We start from the raw sequence: 18,589 nt of genomic DNA on the forward strand, positions 1-18,589 counted from the left end.
TCCTTGATAGGGCATGGGTCACGCTTAGGTGCAACTTGAGTTCCAGGCTTTTCAGCGCTAGGCGAGCTCAGAAATAGCCTTGTATGGGTGGGGATCGCGCTCAGGCTTTTTCCGAGCGTGTCTAGAACTCGAGTTGCACCTTAGCGCGACCTGCACCCTATCAAGGCAAATTTTGAGCCTTTGAAGCTACCGAACTCGAACTCGAAGTCGAGACGCGACCAGCCTCTTCCGAAAGCGCCAATTTCACTGGTTAGTACAAACTTCCATTACTTCAAGTTATTCTGTGTTTCTAACTTGTTACACACACTGAGCTCGCATATACAAGACGATATTCATAAGCGAAGCAAGGAGGCATTCAAAAACTTCTTTCTTCCACTCCTAGCATCTACTGTTAGAGGTTTATACTAGCATATCAGGATTATTTTGACGATTGTCGTGTTTAGTTAAGATTGGTCTGAGCCTTGCATGAGATTAAGGTCAGGTAGAAGAAAAACGCCTAACGTAATCAAACGTCCACGTCAACAAACACGCCTATCTAGTATACCACTCACTACACCTCTAGCTAGTATACCACACATTATACCTGATATAATGGCTGAAGAAAGACAGTCTCCTCTCTCTGACTTTTACAAAGCCTTGAACGATAGTCCAAAATCTTGCATTGTTCTTGCAGACCCAGTGGGGGATTTTTGAATCCCCCAAAATATATTTAATTTGTTACCCATTTTTCATAGGTTAGATCATGAAAAACCTTATCAGCACATGCGTAGGATTGAACAAGTCCTTACCACATTCCACTATCCTACGATTGGTGCTGAACAAATTAAGCTGAGGGTGTTTCCTTTCACCTTAGCCAACAAGGCGGCGTCTTGGTTAACTGCCCAAGCGCCTAATTCTGTGGACTCATGGGCCAAACTTGTTCAACTATTTATGGAACATTTTTATCCACCATTGAAGACAGATGAAATGCTTTCCAAGATTCATTTTTTTCGACATAATCCCCATGAATCCTTTTCAGAGGCCTGGAATCATTTCACTGACCTTCTTATAGAGTGTCCACATCATAACCTTGCGAAAGACACGTTAGTTCGTGCCTTTTTCAAGGGACTGTTACACCACCACAAAGAGGTGCTTGACATAATGAATGGGGGTAGTTTCCTAAGTAAAGGAGCCTCAGAGGTTTTGTAATGCTCCTGGTACCTTCCAGTGGTGTAGGATTCATATATTTAGTGACATGGTAGAGCACTTCATGGAAGTTTTCATGGATGATTTTTCTATCTATGGAGACTCTTTCACTAACTGCCTGTCTAACCTGTCTAAGGTTTTGACACGGTGTGAAGAGAAGAGTCTGGTTTTAAATTTGGAAAAATGTCATTTCATGGTGAAAAAGGGAATTGTCCTAGGTCACATCATATCTAGTGATGGCATCGAAGTAGATAAGGCCAAACTAGATAAGATAGCATCTCTACCCATACCACGGACTGTCCGTGATATTAGAGCATTTCTAGACCATGCAGGTTTTTATAGGCATTTTATCAAAAAAAATTCAAAAATAGCTAGGCCTTTGACTAATTTGCTTTTAAAGGATGCCATCTTTGATTTTTAATTTTAACTGTAAATAGGCTTTTGAAACTTTAAAAGCCACCTTAACATCTGCACCCATTATACAGCCTCCCGATTGGTCTAAACCTTTGGAACTCATGTGTGATGCTAGTGATTATGCTGTTGGTGCTGTCTTGGGACAGAAACTAGATAATAAGTCCACTGTCATTTATTATTCTAGTAAAACTTTAAAGGATGCTCAACAGAATTATACAACTACTGAAAAATAATTCTTAGCTATCGTTTATGCTTTAGATAAGTTTTGTCCTTATTTGGTTGGTTCTAAAATGTTAGTTTACACGGACCATGCAGCTCTTCGGTACCTTTTCGCAAAGAAGGATGCTAAGCATAGATTAATCCAATGGATTCTTCTCCTGCAAGAGTTCATATTAGAAATAAAGAACAAAAGAGGGGTTGAAAATGTAGTTGCCGACCACTTATCTAGACTAACAAATGTCGATGATAGTGATTCTGAGTCCATACCAGACTCTTTTCCTGATGAACATCTGTATGCTATTTTTTATGCACCATGATATGCTGACATTGTGAATTATTTAGCGTATGATATTCTTTCTGATGATTGGTCAAGAAATGAACATAAGAAGTTCTTAGCCAGAGTTAAGCTATACTACTGGAATGAGCCCTACCTTTTTAAGTATTGTGCGGATCAAATTATTCGTCGTTGTATTCCCCAGTGGGAATATAATGAAGTTCTATCATTCTGCCATGACAAAGAGTGTGGTGGTCATTTTAGTGGTGTGAAAACAGCTGCTAACATTCTTCAATGTGAGTTTTATTGGCCTACCCTTTTTAAAGATGCCCAAGTGCATTGCAAGACATGTGTTCGTTGCCAACAACTTGGGCGAATCACGAAGCATAATATGATGCCATTAAATCCAACCATGGTGGTAGAAGTTTTTGACGTATGGGGCATTAATTTCATGGGTCCTTTTCCTGTTTCCCACGGTTTTATATATATTCTAGTTGTCGTGGACTACGTGTCTAAATGGATAGAGGCCATGGCTTGCCGTAGTAATGACCATAAGACAGTTGTGTTTTTTTGTTAAATAGTATATTTTCTGTCGATTTGGCATTCCTAAAGCCATCATTAGTGGATGGTAGAACACATTTTTTTGTTGCATCTCTAGTGAAAAAGTATGGAGTTACACATAAGGTACCAACTCTGTATTATCCACAAACTAGCGGACAAGTAGAAGTTTCTAATAGGGAAATCAAAAAAATCTTAGAAACAATTGTAAATCCTGATAGGAAAGATTGGTCTAAGCATCTAACTGATGCCTTATGGGCGTATAGGACTGCTTTTAAAACTCCTATAGGTATATCTCACTTTAGACTTGTATTTGGGAAACCTTGTCATTTGCCCGTTGAATTGGAGCACCGTGCTATGTGGGCTATAAAAAGCCTTAACTTCAATTTTGATGAGGTGGGTGTCAAACACAAGTTGCAATTGAATGAGCTTAAAGAAATCCATTGCAATTCTTTTAAACTCGTGAAGGATTATAAAGCTAACATGAAATGTGTTCATGATAAACAAATCTTGCTCAAAAAGTTTGTGGTAGGTGAAAAGGTCTTGCTTTACAACTCCTGTCTACATATTTTTCCAGGGAAATTAAAACCCCGTTGGTCTGGTCCTTTTCTAGTTACTGAAGTCACCCCTTATGGGGCAATCACCTTGGTAAATCACAAGGACAACAGTACCTTTCAAGTCAATGGCCAACGGTTAAAATATTTTCAGGAGCTAATGTCCCCTGATGTGGAGGAAGTCCTTTTACAAGACCCTGTCTATGAGGACTGACCTTTGTTGTTGGTATACTTCCTTTCACTTCCATATATTGGTTAGTGTACCATTCAGGTAACCGGGCCTGCCTATGGAGTGAGTGGATGTAAGTACCGGATCCTAAGACCACGTTTAACATAATTCACGTTTTCCACTCTTGCATGTTTTCTCAGTTTTTAAGTCATGTTCCTCTAGGGTGTGAATTATGTCTTTATTTTTTTTTTCATTTTTCTTATAGTAAATATCATTCAGAAAAAATAAAAAATAAATAAAATCATAAAAATAGTAATCTAGTAAGTCTCGGGAATCTTACTTTAAAAGACCCATATTTAAAACAAATTTTCTAAACTCTATTCTATCAAATTTGTTTGGGGGTGGGGTGTTGGTCTTTCCGTTCTTGATTGTTCAACTTTCTATTTTTGTTGTTGTGTATTCCGTTTAATCGTATTTTGATTTTGGTTGACGTTATCTATAAATTTAGATTTCATTTGTTCGCATAACTTACGTCATGCACGCACTTCGAGGCGTTTTCCATCTTTTTATATGTCACCCATGGTTAAAGTAGTTCTATAGATTATTGGATTGGAAATTCTATCCTCAAGATCATTTCCATATCTCATTTGCAAAAATTGGACCGATCACAAATCGGCAATTTTAGTTTGAAGTTGCACGAAAAAATCGGAAAATGAATTGGGGTTGGGCCCAAATACCGCACGCACGTGCGCGGCATGTGCGTCTCCTTCCTCACAACAAAAACAGATCTCGATTTTTTGTTTCCAATTTCGCCATTACCAAATTTTAAACCCTAACCAAAATTTAAAAAAAAAAAAAAAAAAAAAAATACCACCACGCCAAAAATTTTAACCCACTCCAAAACTTCTCCACCACATTTTCCAACCTTTTGGACCACCAAAACATAAAAAATTCCAAAAAAATTCGAACCACCATCGCCACCTCCCAAATTTTTAGTGAGTTTGCTTCAAACTCGTTCCTTACACTGTCTTCATCTTACAAATCGTTCCAAAACTTCAATGGCTCAAAGATGAAGAATTTTGTCGAAACAAGCTTTTACTGTCACCCGCTTTACGCCGTTTTTTCGTGACGAGATGATTAGGAGGGATTGGTAAGAACGTCATCGGGAAGGAGAAATCAGCAACTTTGGTCTAACATGTCTGCACGTTCTCTGTATATTGCAGGAGAAGAGGTATAACTTTGGCATCCTCGAGTTTATTTTAAATATGATTAGAGGTGTTGGAAAGAGTGTTGCGCCCTTTTCGGTATTGATCACTAAGATCATGCTGTCTTTTAGAGCTATTACAAAATATGTTCGCATTATGATAAAATTGCATTCAAATGAAATTATTTATACGAAGTGTATCCAAAAGACTTGGAAGTTGTCGGAGGATAGGGTGGTTGATTCGGATGAGGAAATTGAGGATATGACATGTTTGGATGAAAATGCCTTGGAGAGATGCACTTCTGATTTAGAACGCATGTCAGTGTTGCATAGTGGCTTGCATTACGTTTATGGTATTTGTGAAGATTTATGGGCTAGGCAGATTATAATTCGAAATAAACAAAAGAACCTTTAGACGAGTTATGAATAGCTCAACGATGGTGGGAAGGATCTCCAGTATAATATGGAGACTCTCGTCCAGCGTCAGGATGCACATTGGGCAGAAATGAAGGCAGAGATGGAAGCACATCGTCGATTCCGAGTAGAGATTCTCGAACACATGCCACCCATGGGGGGGTTCTTCTTCTGAGGAGTCATCTGTGAGCCATGAGCATCGTCGCCGAAGGACGGATGGCTCGGGCCCATCTTCATCCCAGGCCTAATCTTCATCCCAGGGTCCATCTTCATCACGTGGCTAGTTGTTTAGGAAAAATTTGTTGCTTTGATGTTCTTTTTATAGTTTTTATTAGTTTAGATGTTAAGTTGTTGAATTCAGTAGTTAAATTTGAATTCGATAGTTAATTGTATTTGAATTTTGATTTTTAATTTAATTTGGTTATTTTCAAATTATGCGATGATTTTTGTGTTAATCCCACCTTCCCGAATTGTTTAGGGGTGGTATTATTTCTTTTAGCATGGTTTTTATATGATCCACAAGTTTAGAAGTAATTTTGCGATGATTGTTGGGAATGTTGCCAATATTGGCATTCTAAAAGATAGGAAGTTGCTATTCTAAATTCAATCTAAAAGATATTAGGTTTGTTTTGGAATAAGGAATATGGGTTGTTTCCGTTTTAGGCTTTGGAAATATTTTGTTTCCAGCAATTGCCTTAAATTTTTTGGCAACTTGTTAATTCATTTTAGAAACTAAAACCCTATATAAACTTCCTTCATACTTCACACAAAACCTACACATCTCACTTTCATCTCTCACCTTAAACCTCCAATTTTTCCTTTTATTTTTCACTTCACCCTACTTAGAACACACGGAGCGCGACCCACGCCCTCCCAAGAAAAATTGTGAGCGCGTCGAGCGCTAACATGCCTGTTACTCTATTTGCACCTGAAGCGACCACCGCTACGACAAAAGGCTAAATTTGAGCCCACCAGCATACCACGACCTCCGTAGGCATGAAAAATCCAATTTTTTGTAGGTTGTTCCAGGATCGTTTGCACCTTTTCTAGAGAGTAGTTTTGTGATGACATCTCCTACATTCATACCTGAGCAGTCTTTCGAAGAGTTGTTGGGAAGCGAAACCTATGGAGGTTGGTTCCGTGACAGGATTTTGTAGTTAGGATGGCAGCATCTACTTGTAAGAGATAACGACTCGTATTCACCTCAGCTTACTGTATATTTCTACAATAATATTAATTTCTATTGTAACCATAATGGAGAACAAAAATTTTCCCTTGCAATTAATGACATGACAATGGAATTCAGTAAGTCTTTGGTAGCGTTAGTTTTGGGATTTCCCTTGCCTGATCCTATACACACGTGGGGATATATGACTGATAATGCATACCTCTATGACTATACATATTTCCATGAGTACTATGGAGGAGGGGGTTTCGTTAAATGGACCAAGGGCGATATAGCATAGCCCTTGGTAGCCTGTCCCTGAATGTAGGCACTACCATGTTATTTATCATGATGAATATTTTAGGGGAGTGGCAGTTTACTTCTGCAAATAGTACCATTGGTGACGTTTTCCTTGCTTTAGCTGATGGATGTCGCCGATATGACATTCCCAGAGTTTTAGTGGCTAGTCTTAAGAGAGCCCACACTACAACAAACTGGTTCTTTAGCGACAAAAGTTTTAGCGATGCTGGAAAAACGTAGGTAATGATTCTATTTGGCGACGTTTACAAGAGTTGCAAGTAAACTTTTGTCACGGTGTTTAAAACCAATATTTGGCAACGTTTTTAATGTCGCTAAAAGTCATAATCCAAATTCTGTAAAATAATAAAATTGAGAGTTAGTTTTCAGCGACGTAATGAGCATTGGCAAAATCTTTTGAAATAAGGCGACATTTAAAAACGTCGTCATTGGTGTGGTTTTTACACAACATCGCGAATCTTATGGCTTTTGGGACCTAAATTTCATCAAAAAAAATTTAGATCTTGCCGCCTGGGTTTTTGTATCTCGCGCCCTCCTTTTGTTTTGGCAGTATAACGAAATAATTTGAATAAAAAAAGAAAATGGAAAAATAGTATATCCGGCCACATAAAAGCATCAAAAAGAAAATAAAGAAAAAAACCTAAAAGCTAAGGAAACAAACCACCACTGTCTCTCCTCTCTCACCGTCGTCTCTCCAAGAAAGGAAACAACACCGTCACTCCAATGAAGTCTCTCAAAGCAACTGGAAAACACGACTCTTTCTCTCCTCTCTCACTTCGTTATTCTCTCATTCTAGCTAGTCTCGCTCACTTGTGAGTTTTCCCCACCCTTAAATCTAGAATATTTTAGATTTATAATTTCTAATAGTTTTGGTTTTAATTAATAGTTTTATTTTTGATTAATTGGTTAGGATTATATTTAATTGAATTCGGTTTCGATTGTTTGTTGAGATTTCTCTATGGTTAAGTTTATGTTTGATATACTCTACCTTTATCTTTGAATTTGGGTTTATTCGCCCAATCCAAGAATTCTAGTAGCTTATTTACCTTTTTTATTCTTTCAGCTAATTTGTGGTGCTAAAGTTTGGTTTGGGTGTGTCTTTGCAGTTTATGTGTTACTGTTATTAAGGGGTTTTTTTTTTTTTTTTTCTGGAATAGAATTTGGTTTCCATTTGGTTAGTCTCATCCTGTTTTAGTTTGTTTCAGGTATATATATAGTTGTGACGTTGTAAGGTGAGAATATATTTTATTTTCCATTCATCTTACTCGTTTGCTATCTAGTTAATAATGTCGGCTAATTCTTAAACTTTGTCTCCAAGTATGGAAACCAAGTTTCTGCTGAAGAGCTTAGTTCACTTTATGGAGCTTCTCGAGCTAATGGGGTTGGTCTGAGGTATAGACATTTTCAATAAGCGATTTTGGACTTGAACGGAGGAGTTCGTAATTTTAACTTCTGCTAGATTAGTATAATTTGGGACAAATTCTGGTTGCTTATTAAGACTACTTTCATCTTTATATCTAGTGTGGCAGTGACATTTTTGCTTAGGCCTTGTAATTTGCTTATCACTTGCACACTAAGGGCGTCACCTCGCCCTCTTGGCTACAAATTGCAAGGTATATGATTGATCACCTTAATTATTATAACAAAGTCTATTGCCAACATGTAACATTGGTGGGAAATTTTCAGGTTGTTGATCTAAGGCTCACACAATCGGTATTATGTTGCTTGCTGGTGTGGCTTAGGAAGTATATAGAGACTATGACTATAATGTTGTTGCTCAATGCTGAGGAGATGAGTGTGTTTAGGGTACAGTGTGTTTAAGAGCATACCCCTTAACCTTTAAGAGCAATGTTGAAATATCTATTATGCTCTTAATATGATGATTCCCTAACCTTTAAGAGCAATGTTGTCCATAGTAAGGCCATTATTATGCTCTTTTTGTTATTGATGCTTATAAGACGTTGGTCCTCTTCCCCTTGGGTCATTAATCTTATTTTATATCTAGAACTTTGGCCAAATTCATGCAGTTTGGTTTCATTTTTCTGTCATAGTTGTCTATATTTACATGCAGTGAGTTGTATTGCATATTTTCATGTAGCTTAACCGTGGAGTAGCTGGCAACTGTTATTCTCTCACTCCTACATAAGTTGTCTGATTTAGGATTGGAACTAACTGAATTTATCGGTTCAGTGAGATTTGTAGATATGTAGAATTTATTGGTTTAGTCAAATCTATGAAGTATTTGGAGTTTCTAGATACATGTGCTGATTGTTCTGAATGTTTCTTATCATTAAATTGCAGGTCACTGTTATTGATCCTGCTGATGTGGATGGCTTGCAATATGCACTGGATCAAAATAATGCAAGTGGCTGTCTTGTGTCCGAGAATGTATGTTCTCTATGCGTCTGTGTAAAATATCATTCTTATCCGGTGGCAATATTTTATCTCAGGTATCTCTTTTCTTCATTGAATCTCTAACCAACCCTTACCTCCGCTGTGTTGATATTGAGTTGGTGTCAAAGCTTTGCCACAAGAAAAGGAGCCAGTGCAGTATTGATGGAACCTTTGCTACACTTGTGAACTAGAAGGCTCTCTCTCTTGGAGTAGATATTGTTCTTAACTCTACAACTAAGTACATTGGAGGACATAACGATGTGAGTGGTTTAGCCTTCTGAGGGCGAATACTTACGCGCCAAAAGTTATTGTTGTGGACTGTAGAACCTTAGTATAGATTATTAAACAAATTCACTATTCTGTTTTTAGGTTATTGGAGGTTGCATTAGTGGATCTATGGAAGTGATTGCTAAAATCTGTAAATTGCATCATGTTTTGGGTGGTGTTGTGAACCCGATAAACTATTTCATATTCTGGAAACACACTTGGTGATGTTCATACACCAGAGTTATATAATTAGTTTTGACTAATCTGCTAGTTAAAAAGCACAGATATTAAGTTATGTTTTTGCCTCCAGATTCTTGAGTATATAATAGGTGTGATTCCTAATAGATGATTTTTTAGGGTAGTCTTTAATAGCTTATGTTTCCCAGTCATTGTTGCTTTTTATGCTTGCATGGATTGCTACTCACATCCCATGGGGCAAGCACTTGATGTATGTTCACCTTTTGTATCAGAATGCTGCCTACCTGTTCATTTGAGGCATCAAGACAATGAAGACATTGCATCTTCGTGTAAAGCAGCAAAATTCAACAACATTGGAGATGGTCAAGGTTTTAAAGGCACATCCTAAGGTACTTGATGTTTTGTATATCGTACGGTTCTATTTTGTACTTTGTTAGTTAAGCCTGAGTTGTACTACTACACTGAAACTTTATGTACACTATGGGCACAGTGCTTCTATTGTTATATGAAAATTATAGGTTAGCAAAGTGACAGACTGGGTTTTAAATTTTCTTTCTGTTTTTGTCAAGTGAGATGGTAAATAATAATTAGCTTGACAGATGCATTCTCTCTGCCTCGTTTATTGGCATTCATGTGTGGTGTGTTTGTGTTTAAGTGCATGCTGAAGCTTTAAAGAAGTTCTTAAAATGTTACCGATTAAAAAAAAATCTAAAATGCTTGGCTTTAAGGTCCTTGAATTGTCCCCGTCCCGTTTTAGCTAATTAGTAAGTAGTGTTGGTACTATCTCAAGTTTCGGTAAGTTAACTAAATCGTAGTTTTGTGAGATATTTATATTTAGTTGTTTTCTTTTTAGGAGAGAATGGTGGAACTCCAAAATCAACCTATACCGGAAGGTGTAATTTTCTACTATATTGCATTTTGTTTTATTTCACATGACTTGTCCTTGATCTGCATGTTATAGCGTTGAACTACTTGTAACCTTTGCTTTTGCTTGTAAGACTGCTACCGGTCAATGAGCACTTAACTGACACTATTCCAGTGAGTATATGGGCAAAACAAAAAAAAAAAATGTAATCCTTAATCCTTCATCTTTTTTTATTTTGCCGATTGGATATCAACATTGGCAAATGGGTGTAAGTGTATTTATATGTCTCTTGGTAGTGGTGCTGCATCATGTCTGGTGGCCTACCTTAGTTGAATTCTTGCTTTCTTAGTTGTGTTCACTGGATTTTAATTTTGATGTGACGAAACTATTATATTTTTGGTTTCACATTTTTTTTTTGTGAACTAATGGATGACATATTAATGTGCAGATAATCTTACGTCAAAAGAGAAGTGGTATTATTCTTTATGAAGAAATTGTGATAAGGAATTGCAAGAGGCTTCCGATGAATCTAAATGCTATTGGTCAATTTTTTTATTTTTTTATAAAAACGGTTTCATTCACACCTTACTTGAGGGATGTTTAGAATTGTGTTTGTTTAAGTTAATACTTTTATTGAGATGACTTTAGAAAAAAAAAAAATTATGAAAGGGGATGATGTAACTCTCTTTTGTTTTTAATTGAGTGAATTGACTCATTTTTATTTATTAAAATTTTGTTGTGTATTACATATTATTAAATAATTGATGTTCTAGTTGTTTTATTTTAGGTTTATTTGTTGAATGGTAATTGGATGGGAGGGGGGACAGGTGAAAATTGTACAAATGGTGCAAAATTAACGATAATATTAGTAATGAAAATAGTCTCATATCTATTGCCTCTAGCGACGATTAGAATGTCGTTTAAAACACTCAAAATTCCAATATTTTAGAGCTTTGACGACAATAACAATGTCGCTAAAAGCACTAAAAATTCAAATATTTTAGACCTTTGATGACGATAACAATATCGCTAAAAATACTAAAAATTCAAATATTTTAGACCTTTGACGACGATAAAAACGTTGCTAAGAATACCAATTTTTCAAATTTTTTGGACTTGGAGCGATGATCAAAACGTCGCCAATAATACTAAAATTTTCAAATTTTTTAGGCATTTACCGATGATAGAAACGTTGCTAAGTAAGGCTTCATTATCGATGATTTGGCAAACGTCGCAAAACATTCACCTTTTGCGACGTTATTGTATTGAGAATGCAAAAAAAATTAGCGAGGAAATTCGGACACTAGCGATAGTTACCACCGTCGCTGAAGATGCCACGTTTAGCGACATTACAAAAGTGCGACTCTATATAATTGCCGACTATATCATTGGCTACGATGTGGAAACACTCCAAAAATCGTCTCTAAATATTGTGGGCGACGTTTTATCAAAATTCAGCGACGTTTATTTTTGTCGCTAAAGACCCTCTTTCTTGTAGTGCTATAGCATGCGGCATAAGTATCTTCTTATGCCTGTTTTGGTTTGCCGCATCATGCGTGGTTGTTTACCTAAATTATGTACCCAGTTCACAGATTGGAAAAGGGTTGAAGTCATGAGACCTACCAATTGCGTGGTTCGTTCATTTCAAGTTATGACTTGGCCAGGATGGCAGGTGCAACCTCATTTGGTTGCTCCTTACACCCCATCAGACTGAGTAACACTAGATAGGTTAGCACTAGTGGACAACACATGGCGAAGGGCTTGGCAATTTATCGTAGCGTGGCAGGATGCAAAAGAGCCTTGGTCCTATGAAGAGGATGAGGATGATGCTTAAACGCGGGAGATAAGGTAAGTTTTTAGTTTCAGTTAGTGTCTGCTTATGTCTCAAACAATTTGATTCTTGTTAACCCCATAACGGGTGGAACTCATATAGAGTTGCGTCTGTTTTTCTTTTTCTATATTAGTATGTTTTAACCTTATTTTGCAGATGTTCCAGAATTTTACGCGTTTTCATGGTATTTTTGTACTCTTTTTATTTCAATACTTTGAGGAGAAAGTATGCTTCTTGTTTGGGAGTGGCATAGAAACACGTGTAATTAAGGTATCTGTTAGGATATAGATAGGTACAATATGCACTTGTTTTCTAGTAAAAATTTCATAAATTTCAAAAAAATAAAAAATAAATAAATAATATGTTATGCTATACACTTAGGAATATTGGTATTGTTTTCTTTCTCTATGCTCCTAATAATCTAGAAGTCACACGTTAACTTTTGCATTAGAATAGTTTTCAGAAACTTAGGTTAATATATAGGTAATAATATTTGCATCTATCTATAAATATATTACATGAGTATCTATGATTGTTTGGCAGTAAGTTTATGAAATCTAGGCTAGAGTACTTATTCTACAAATCTTGTGAGAATATAGCCTAAAACCTTATACGAGTGAAATATTTGAGAAATGACACAAGGAAGAAGTAAAATCTGGATAGAGAAATCACACGTCCACTTGCTTGATCACTATATCATATCCTAAGCGAGAATTTAGGCCCTCTTTGGATCGATATAGCTAGAAATTCAAACCTTATGAAATTAGTTTCCGCTAGTCGCCCCTCTGAGCCTTTTTTTAGCCTTTCATAAACCACAATTCCTTTACCCTTTTACAAAAACAAAACAAAATTAAAAAAATCAACCTACCCATTTTAGAATAAGTCTGAGAATAGGGAAAAGAAAAACCTGTGTGAACAAAAATTAGTTAGTTGCTTCAGCAAAGAAAAATAAAAGAAGTTTCCATCCAAAGAAAAGAAAAGAAAAATAAAAATAGAAACAAAATAAAAACTCCAAAAATAGAATAAAAGGAGTCAAAAAGCCAAAATAAAAAGGCTAAGGATGGAAACAAAGTGTAGAAGCAAAAGAACAAGGGTTTCTCTAGTTACGTAATATGAAGACCCTATTATCTCAGACTTATTCTTTTTGAATATCCATTTCCTTCCTTCTCAAACCATCTCCTAATCCCCACAACACCTAATTAGGACCTCTAGCTCAATTAAGAATAGGTTAGCGTGATAGTAAGTGGCAGATGTGTTTGATAGACTTCGGTTTCCTTGTGTGTCATTGAGATTGTAAGGTAAAGTGTGCCCACTGCATACTGGAGTAGCGAAACTTGAGCGGAAAAGTTAGAGTGTTTTTGTCTTGACATTTATGTGAGGACCTACTTAAAGACGCTATTCCGAAGTTTCAGAAACGAACCTGCTAGTGCATTTCATAGTATTACTCATTGCATATATGTTTATTCATTGATGATTGATTATTATGGATATATTAGCTTAGGTTTCGACTTGATTATTTTGTATTCATTGCTAGTGAGATAATATAGATAATTGAGACATAAATAAGGAAACAATAGTTCTATTTCTTAGTCATTGTAGTATAGATGAAGTTTGTGAGTACCTTCACTGGAAAACTCTCATGAGACTATAACTCATCCACTAGGGAATTCCTAGTGGTTTAAGTCCTTGTTGCATATGGTCAATGCAATCGCACTCGGGGAAACGAGATTAGTTAGAACTCCATTTTTGGTCACTTATTCTAATTTCTCATATTTGCTTGAGGACAAGCAAAATGTTGTTTGGGGGTGGTTTGATAAGAGCCCAAAACTGTAGTTTTAACCCCTTAACAATAATACTTTTGGACCAATTATGCGAGTAATAAATAAGAGTTAATGCTGATTACGTGCTTTTATGTATTTCAGGCATTGGAGTCAATTATGTGCATAAATATGTCACTTTTGCGAGATAAAGGAGCAAGGGTTGGTTGCTAAGAAGTTCTATGATTAAAGGCCAAGATTCAAGGAGAAAAAGCTTTTTTAAAGCCCGATCAAAGTTGAAAAGTCATAGTCAACTCTGGCAGAAACAATGCACAAAAATCAGTAGAACTTCCGTAGACCCGTATCTTTGGACTCAGACCTAGGAATTGGGCCTACCTTATATCAAAACGACCTTCTTGGAAAGAGATTTCCAATGGTCCAAACTTTGACCCAATTAGAAGAGAAGAAGTGGACGAAAAGTCTGTTGAAGCCAAATCCAGTTGAAAAGACCTCTGTGGACTGAAGAAATTGGGTTTTAGGCTCGATTTTTCGGCCCAAAACATGGCTCCAGGCCCATGCACGAAATTAGGGATCTCTTTCTCTTCTTTTTTTTTTTGCACGCAAGTAAGGAAATTTATTAAAGAAGGAATTGTCAAAGACAATACAAGTTACATACTGTATCAACCAAAACGATAATATGTCCTAAAGGGACATTCTATCTTAGAGACAAAGTCTGGTCTACTAGAGTACCATACTGAAGTATCCTTCAATAAAGTGGATCCCTTCCTTGCTGCTGCATCCGTGCTAAAGTTGCATTCTCTCCAGACATCTGATAGCTTCCAGTGTTGTAAACAGGCAATTGCTCACTTCCATCTCGCTCGAAACCTTCATGGGATTGCTTCGCCATTGAATGCTTTTACAGTAGCTTCTAAGTCGTCTTCAATCCATATGCAACCCCAATCCATCTCCACCGCTTTCTTGGCTGCCATTACTATGGCTGTGCATTCGGCATGATAGCTGTCTACCCGACCCAGACCCACAGCCAGAACCCCAACCACAGCTAACTCCTTATTCCGGCATACCATACCAACCCCGCCCTTACTAGGAACTCCCTGGGCAGATCCATCGGTGTTGCATTTGATGACATTGCCCACTGGAGCGACCCAGTGCACTTCTTGGATCAACTGTGCTGGTGCGCTTTTCACATGTACGTCCAGCCTATCAAGAATGCGAAATTCTTGCATGTCATTGTGTTTTCTGCCTTGTGACAACCAGCCCGAAACCTTGATCCCCTTCAGCACTTCTCTCGTAAACCCTAAATCTCTTTCTCTTCTTGAAAGGAGGAAAGGAGGCAGACTCATTAGTTAGACCTAGATTAGAAAATAAGTTAGCTTAGACTCCATTAATTAGTTTTATTACCTTGTTTTTAATTTAGTTATTGAATCATTGATAATTCTTCATTAGATTAAATAAACTAGTAAGTTATTCATAAATTTAGTTTTGGTTTATTAAATTACTTAGATCTAAATTCAGTTATTAGTTGTTAATCATTTCTTAATTGTTAATTCAGTTGTGAATCCTTGATTAGATCAAATTAGTAAATTTGTAATATTTATATCATGTCTTGCTTAAATTCATATAGAAATGATAGTTTAATGACTCAAGGCTAAAACCTCCATTAGAGGGGTTTGAGGAAACCTTGATGAAAACTTGATTGTGTTAGATTAGAAATCATTGTGATAATCTATTTAATTCTAGAATGTAATTAGTTCACCATGAGAATGGGTTTGATTGCTTCACATACTAATTATTATTTGGTAGAGATTGCCATGAATAATTAGGGATTAGAAATACCAACTTGTTATGCAAAAGCATTGCAATTGGGATTACGACGAATTTTCGCTAGTTAATTAAGTCGAGTTAAGGTGGAATCAAATCCCCCTAATTCCTGCTCATATAGTCAAATTAGCAATTCCATAGTTTGAATAATCGTATCCCGATTAGTAGTTTCCCATCGTAGTATAATCCTATCGTTACTCTCATTAACTTTGATAGACTGATAATCGTAGTTAACTTAGAATTCTAAAGAACTAAGAGTGGAACGAATTTTCTATTCCAACTATATTGCAATAGCATCGAGAGTAGAAAAGTTTGATAATATAAGCTAGGAAATAAGCTTTAGTTTTACTTACCTTCTCGTAGCTTATGCGTAGGTAAAACTATCGTTTTCCCTTTTATCAAAGGAGCCCCCGGCAGCGGCGTCATTTGATAAAAGGTAAAAACAATAGTTTTACCTACGAATACAATTAGGACAAGGTAAGTAAAACTAAAGCTCATTTCAGTTCTAATTATTAAAGTTTTCTACTCTCGGTGCTATTGCAATATAGTTGGAATAGAATATTCGTTTCACTCTTAGGTCTTTAGAATTCTAAGTTAACTACGATTATCAGTCTATCAAAGTTAATGAGAGTAATGACAGAACTATACTACGATGGGAAACTACTAATCAAGTTACGATATTTCAATTACGGAATTACTAATTTGATAATATGAGGAGAAATTAGGCGGATTTGATTCCACCTTAACTCGACTTAATCAACTAGCGAGAAATTGTCGTAATCCGACCTGCAATACTTTTGCATAGCAATTGGGTCTTCCTAATCCCTAATTGTCCATGGTAATCTCTACCAACTAACAACTAGCATGTGAAACAATCAAACCCATTCTCATGGTGAGCTAATTACTTTCTAGAATGGAATTTGATATTACGAACTATTCTACGCTAACAACAATCAAGCTTCATCAAGGCTTCTTCAAACCCCTCTAATGGAGGTTTAAGCCTTGAATCATTATGATATCATATATATATAAACAATAACAAGACATGATAAAAAGATTATAAATTTACTTATTTGATTTAAAATGAAAGTCTAATCATGCAAGATTGAATTGAAACTAGTAATGATTATTAACTAAATTGATGAATTGAAACTAAAATGATTTAATGAAATGAAACTAGAATTATCAATAGCTAACTAACTTTATTGATCTAATAAGTAATAACAATAACCTGATTTAAAACTTAATTTAAAACAAGGTAAATAAATTAATTAATGAAGTTTAAAACTAATTTATTTTCTAATCAACTATTTCTATTGAATGTAAAAAACTAGATCTCCAACAAGTTCTTGGATAATTCCTAACTAAAAAAAACTCCATGCTTAAGAGCTAAGTCTTATGTCTTCAAATGGAGGAGACCAGATCCACTTTTTCGTGCATGGGCTGAGGAGCCATGTTTTGGGCCGGAAAATCGAGCCCAAAACCCAATTTCTTCAGTCCACAGAGGCTTTTTCAGCTGGATTTGACTTTAATAGACTTTTCATCCACTTTTTCCCTCTGATTGGGTCAAGGTTTAGACCATTGGAAATCTCTTTCCAAGCCAGTCGTTTTGACATAAGGTAGACCTAATTCTGAGGTCTGAGTCTAAAGATATGGTCTTCGGAAGTTCTGCTGACTTTTATGCACTATTTCTGCCCGCGTTGACTTTGACTTTTCATCTTTGACCGGGCTTTAAAAAGGCTTTTTCTCCTTGAATCTTGGCTTTTAATCACAGAACTTCTTAGCAACCAACCCTTGCTCCTTTATCTCGCAAAAGTTACACATTTCTGCACATAATTGACTCCAATGCCTGAAATACATAAAAGCACGTAATCAGCATTAACTCTTATTTATTACTCGCATAATTGGTCTAAAAGTACTATTGTTAAGGGGTTAAAACTACAGTTTTGGGCTCTTATAAAAAAAGTAGACTTGTAACTCTTCTCTCCTACTTTCTAATGGCTATTTGGAATTACTTCTTAATGTGAAACTCTTAGTTGATTTGTATAGGGATTAAGACTTGCTTTTAACTTGTTGAATCAAAACATGGAATGAAATAATTAGTTTTGGTGGTTATCTTGTTCACAAATTCATGCTCATTTGAACTTGTCAAATGAGTGTAACTAGTGTTTGGGATTGAATCAAAGATAAGATAAGTAGAGAAAACTTGTATTGAAAAGAAGAATGAAAACTTGTATCAAAGCTAATTTTGAAAACTTGTATTAAATCACTTAAAGCTTGAAGAACATAAAAATGGAAAACAAGTAAATAAAATTATACTATTAAATTAATACATTTACTCTACTCCTGATGACCAAAGATTAGCTCTAGGGTAATGTTCTTTCTCTACAACTTTGGTTTATATAGGACACCAATTACATCTTTGCCCTTCCTTCTAGAAACAACCTTGTGGGCTTTTGACCTAAGCCCATATAATGGAATTCTTGATTTTAGCATTAAGTCCCTGAGTCCTTAGCTTCTAGCTTTAAGTCCTTGAGTCATTGAGAGTTGACTTCGACAATTGACTTTGACTTTCCGGCATTTTTGCTCCTAAGTTGGAATATTCCCAAGTAGCATCAATAGCAAGCCTTTTTGTGCTAAAATACATGTATTAGGAATATACGTCCTAAATGGCATGCTTCCTACAAACGGTACGAAAAGCTATAAGTTGTATGTTCATTAAGCATAAGAAGGGCATAATTGAAGTATTGTAAAGATAATAAAACACATATTTGGGGACTGATCATTATATTGACAAGAGTCAACCTGAGCCAGCTGTTAGGGCAAGTTAACACTTGAGGGGAGGCGTTGAGTGACATAGAAGTATACAAATCATATTTGTCAAGGAATTATCAGTTGCAACAAGAGACAGTGGGTAATGAGAAGGCGCTTCCTGAGATTGAGACTACATGTATCGCTGGGGAA

The 18,589-nt window shown here is 36.2% G+C and overlaps 1 protein-coding gene and 2 long non-coding RNA genes across 3 annotated transcripts; 2 read left to right on the forward strand and 1 right to left on the reverse strand.

Moving 5' to 3' along the window:
• The first annotated feature begins 7,078 nt into the window (after positions 1 to 7,078).
• On the forward strand, positions 7,079 to 9,014 carry LOC147497152 (uncharacterized). The gene is made up of 3 exons (XR_015196703.1): positions 7,079 to 7,866; positions 7,996 to 8,087; positions 8,776 to 9,014. It is a non-coding gene; the product is annotated as an uncharacterized LOC147497152 (long non-coding RNA).
• Positions 9,015 to 9,605: 591 nt separating this feature from the next.
• On the forward strand, positions 9,606 to 10,421 carry LOC147497153 (uncharacterized). The gene is made up of 2 exons (XR_015194331.1): positions 9,606 to 9,722; positions 10,187 to 10,421. It is a non-coding gene; the product is annotated as an uncharacterized LOC147497153 (long non-coding RNA).
• Positions 10,422 to 14,673: 4,252 nt separating this feature from the next.
• On the reverse strand, positions 14,674 to 15,147 carry LOC147497154 (uncharacterized). The gene has a single exon (XM_086562782.1). The coding sequence runs from the start codon at positions 15,145 to 15,147 to the stop codon at positions 14,674 to 14,676; it is 474 nt and encodes a 157-aa protein (XP_086418908.1).
• Between the last annotated feature and the right edge of the window lie 3,442 nt (positions 15,148 to 18,589).

The sequence above is a fragment of the Coptis chinensis genome, chromosome 5 (genome assembly GCF_015680905.1).
Source record: "Coptis chinensis isolate HL-2020 chromosome 5, ASM1568090v1, whole genome shotgun sequence".
In the NCBI taxonomy this organism is placed as follows: domain Eukaryota; kingdom Viridiplantae; phylum Streptophyta; class Magnoliopsida; order Ranunculales; family Ranunculaceae; genus Coptis; species Coptis chinensis.

Excerpts from the sequence above, each read along its gene's own strand:
- LOC147497154 (XM_086562782.1), bottom strand. The coding sequence starts at position 15,147 with ATGAGTCTGCCTCCTTTCCTCCTTTCAAGAAGAGAAAGAGATTTAGGG.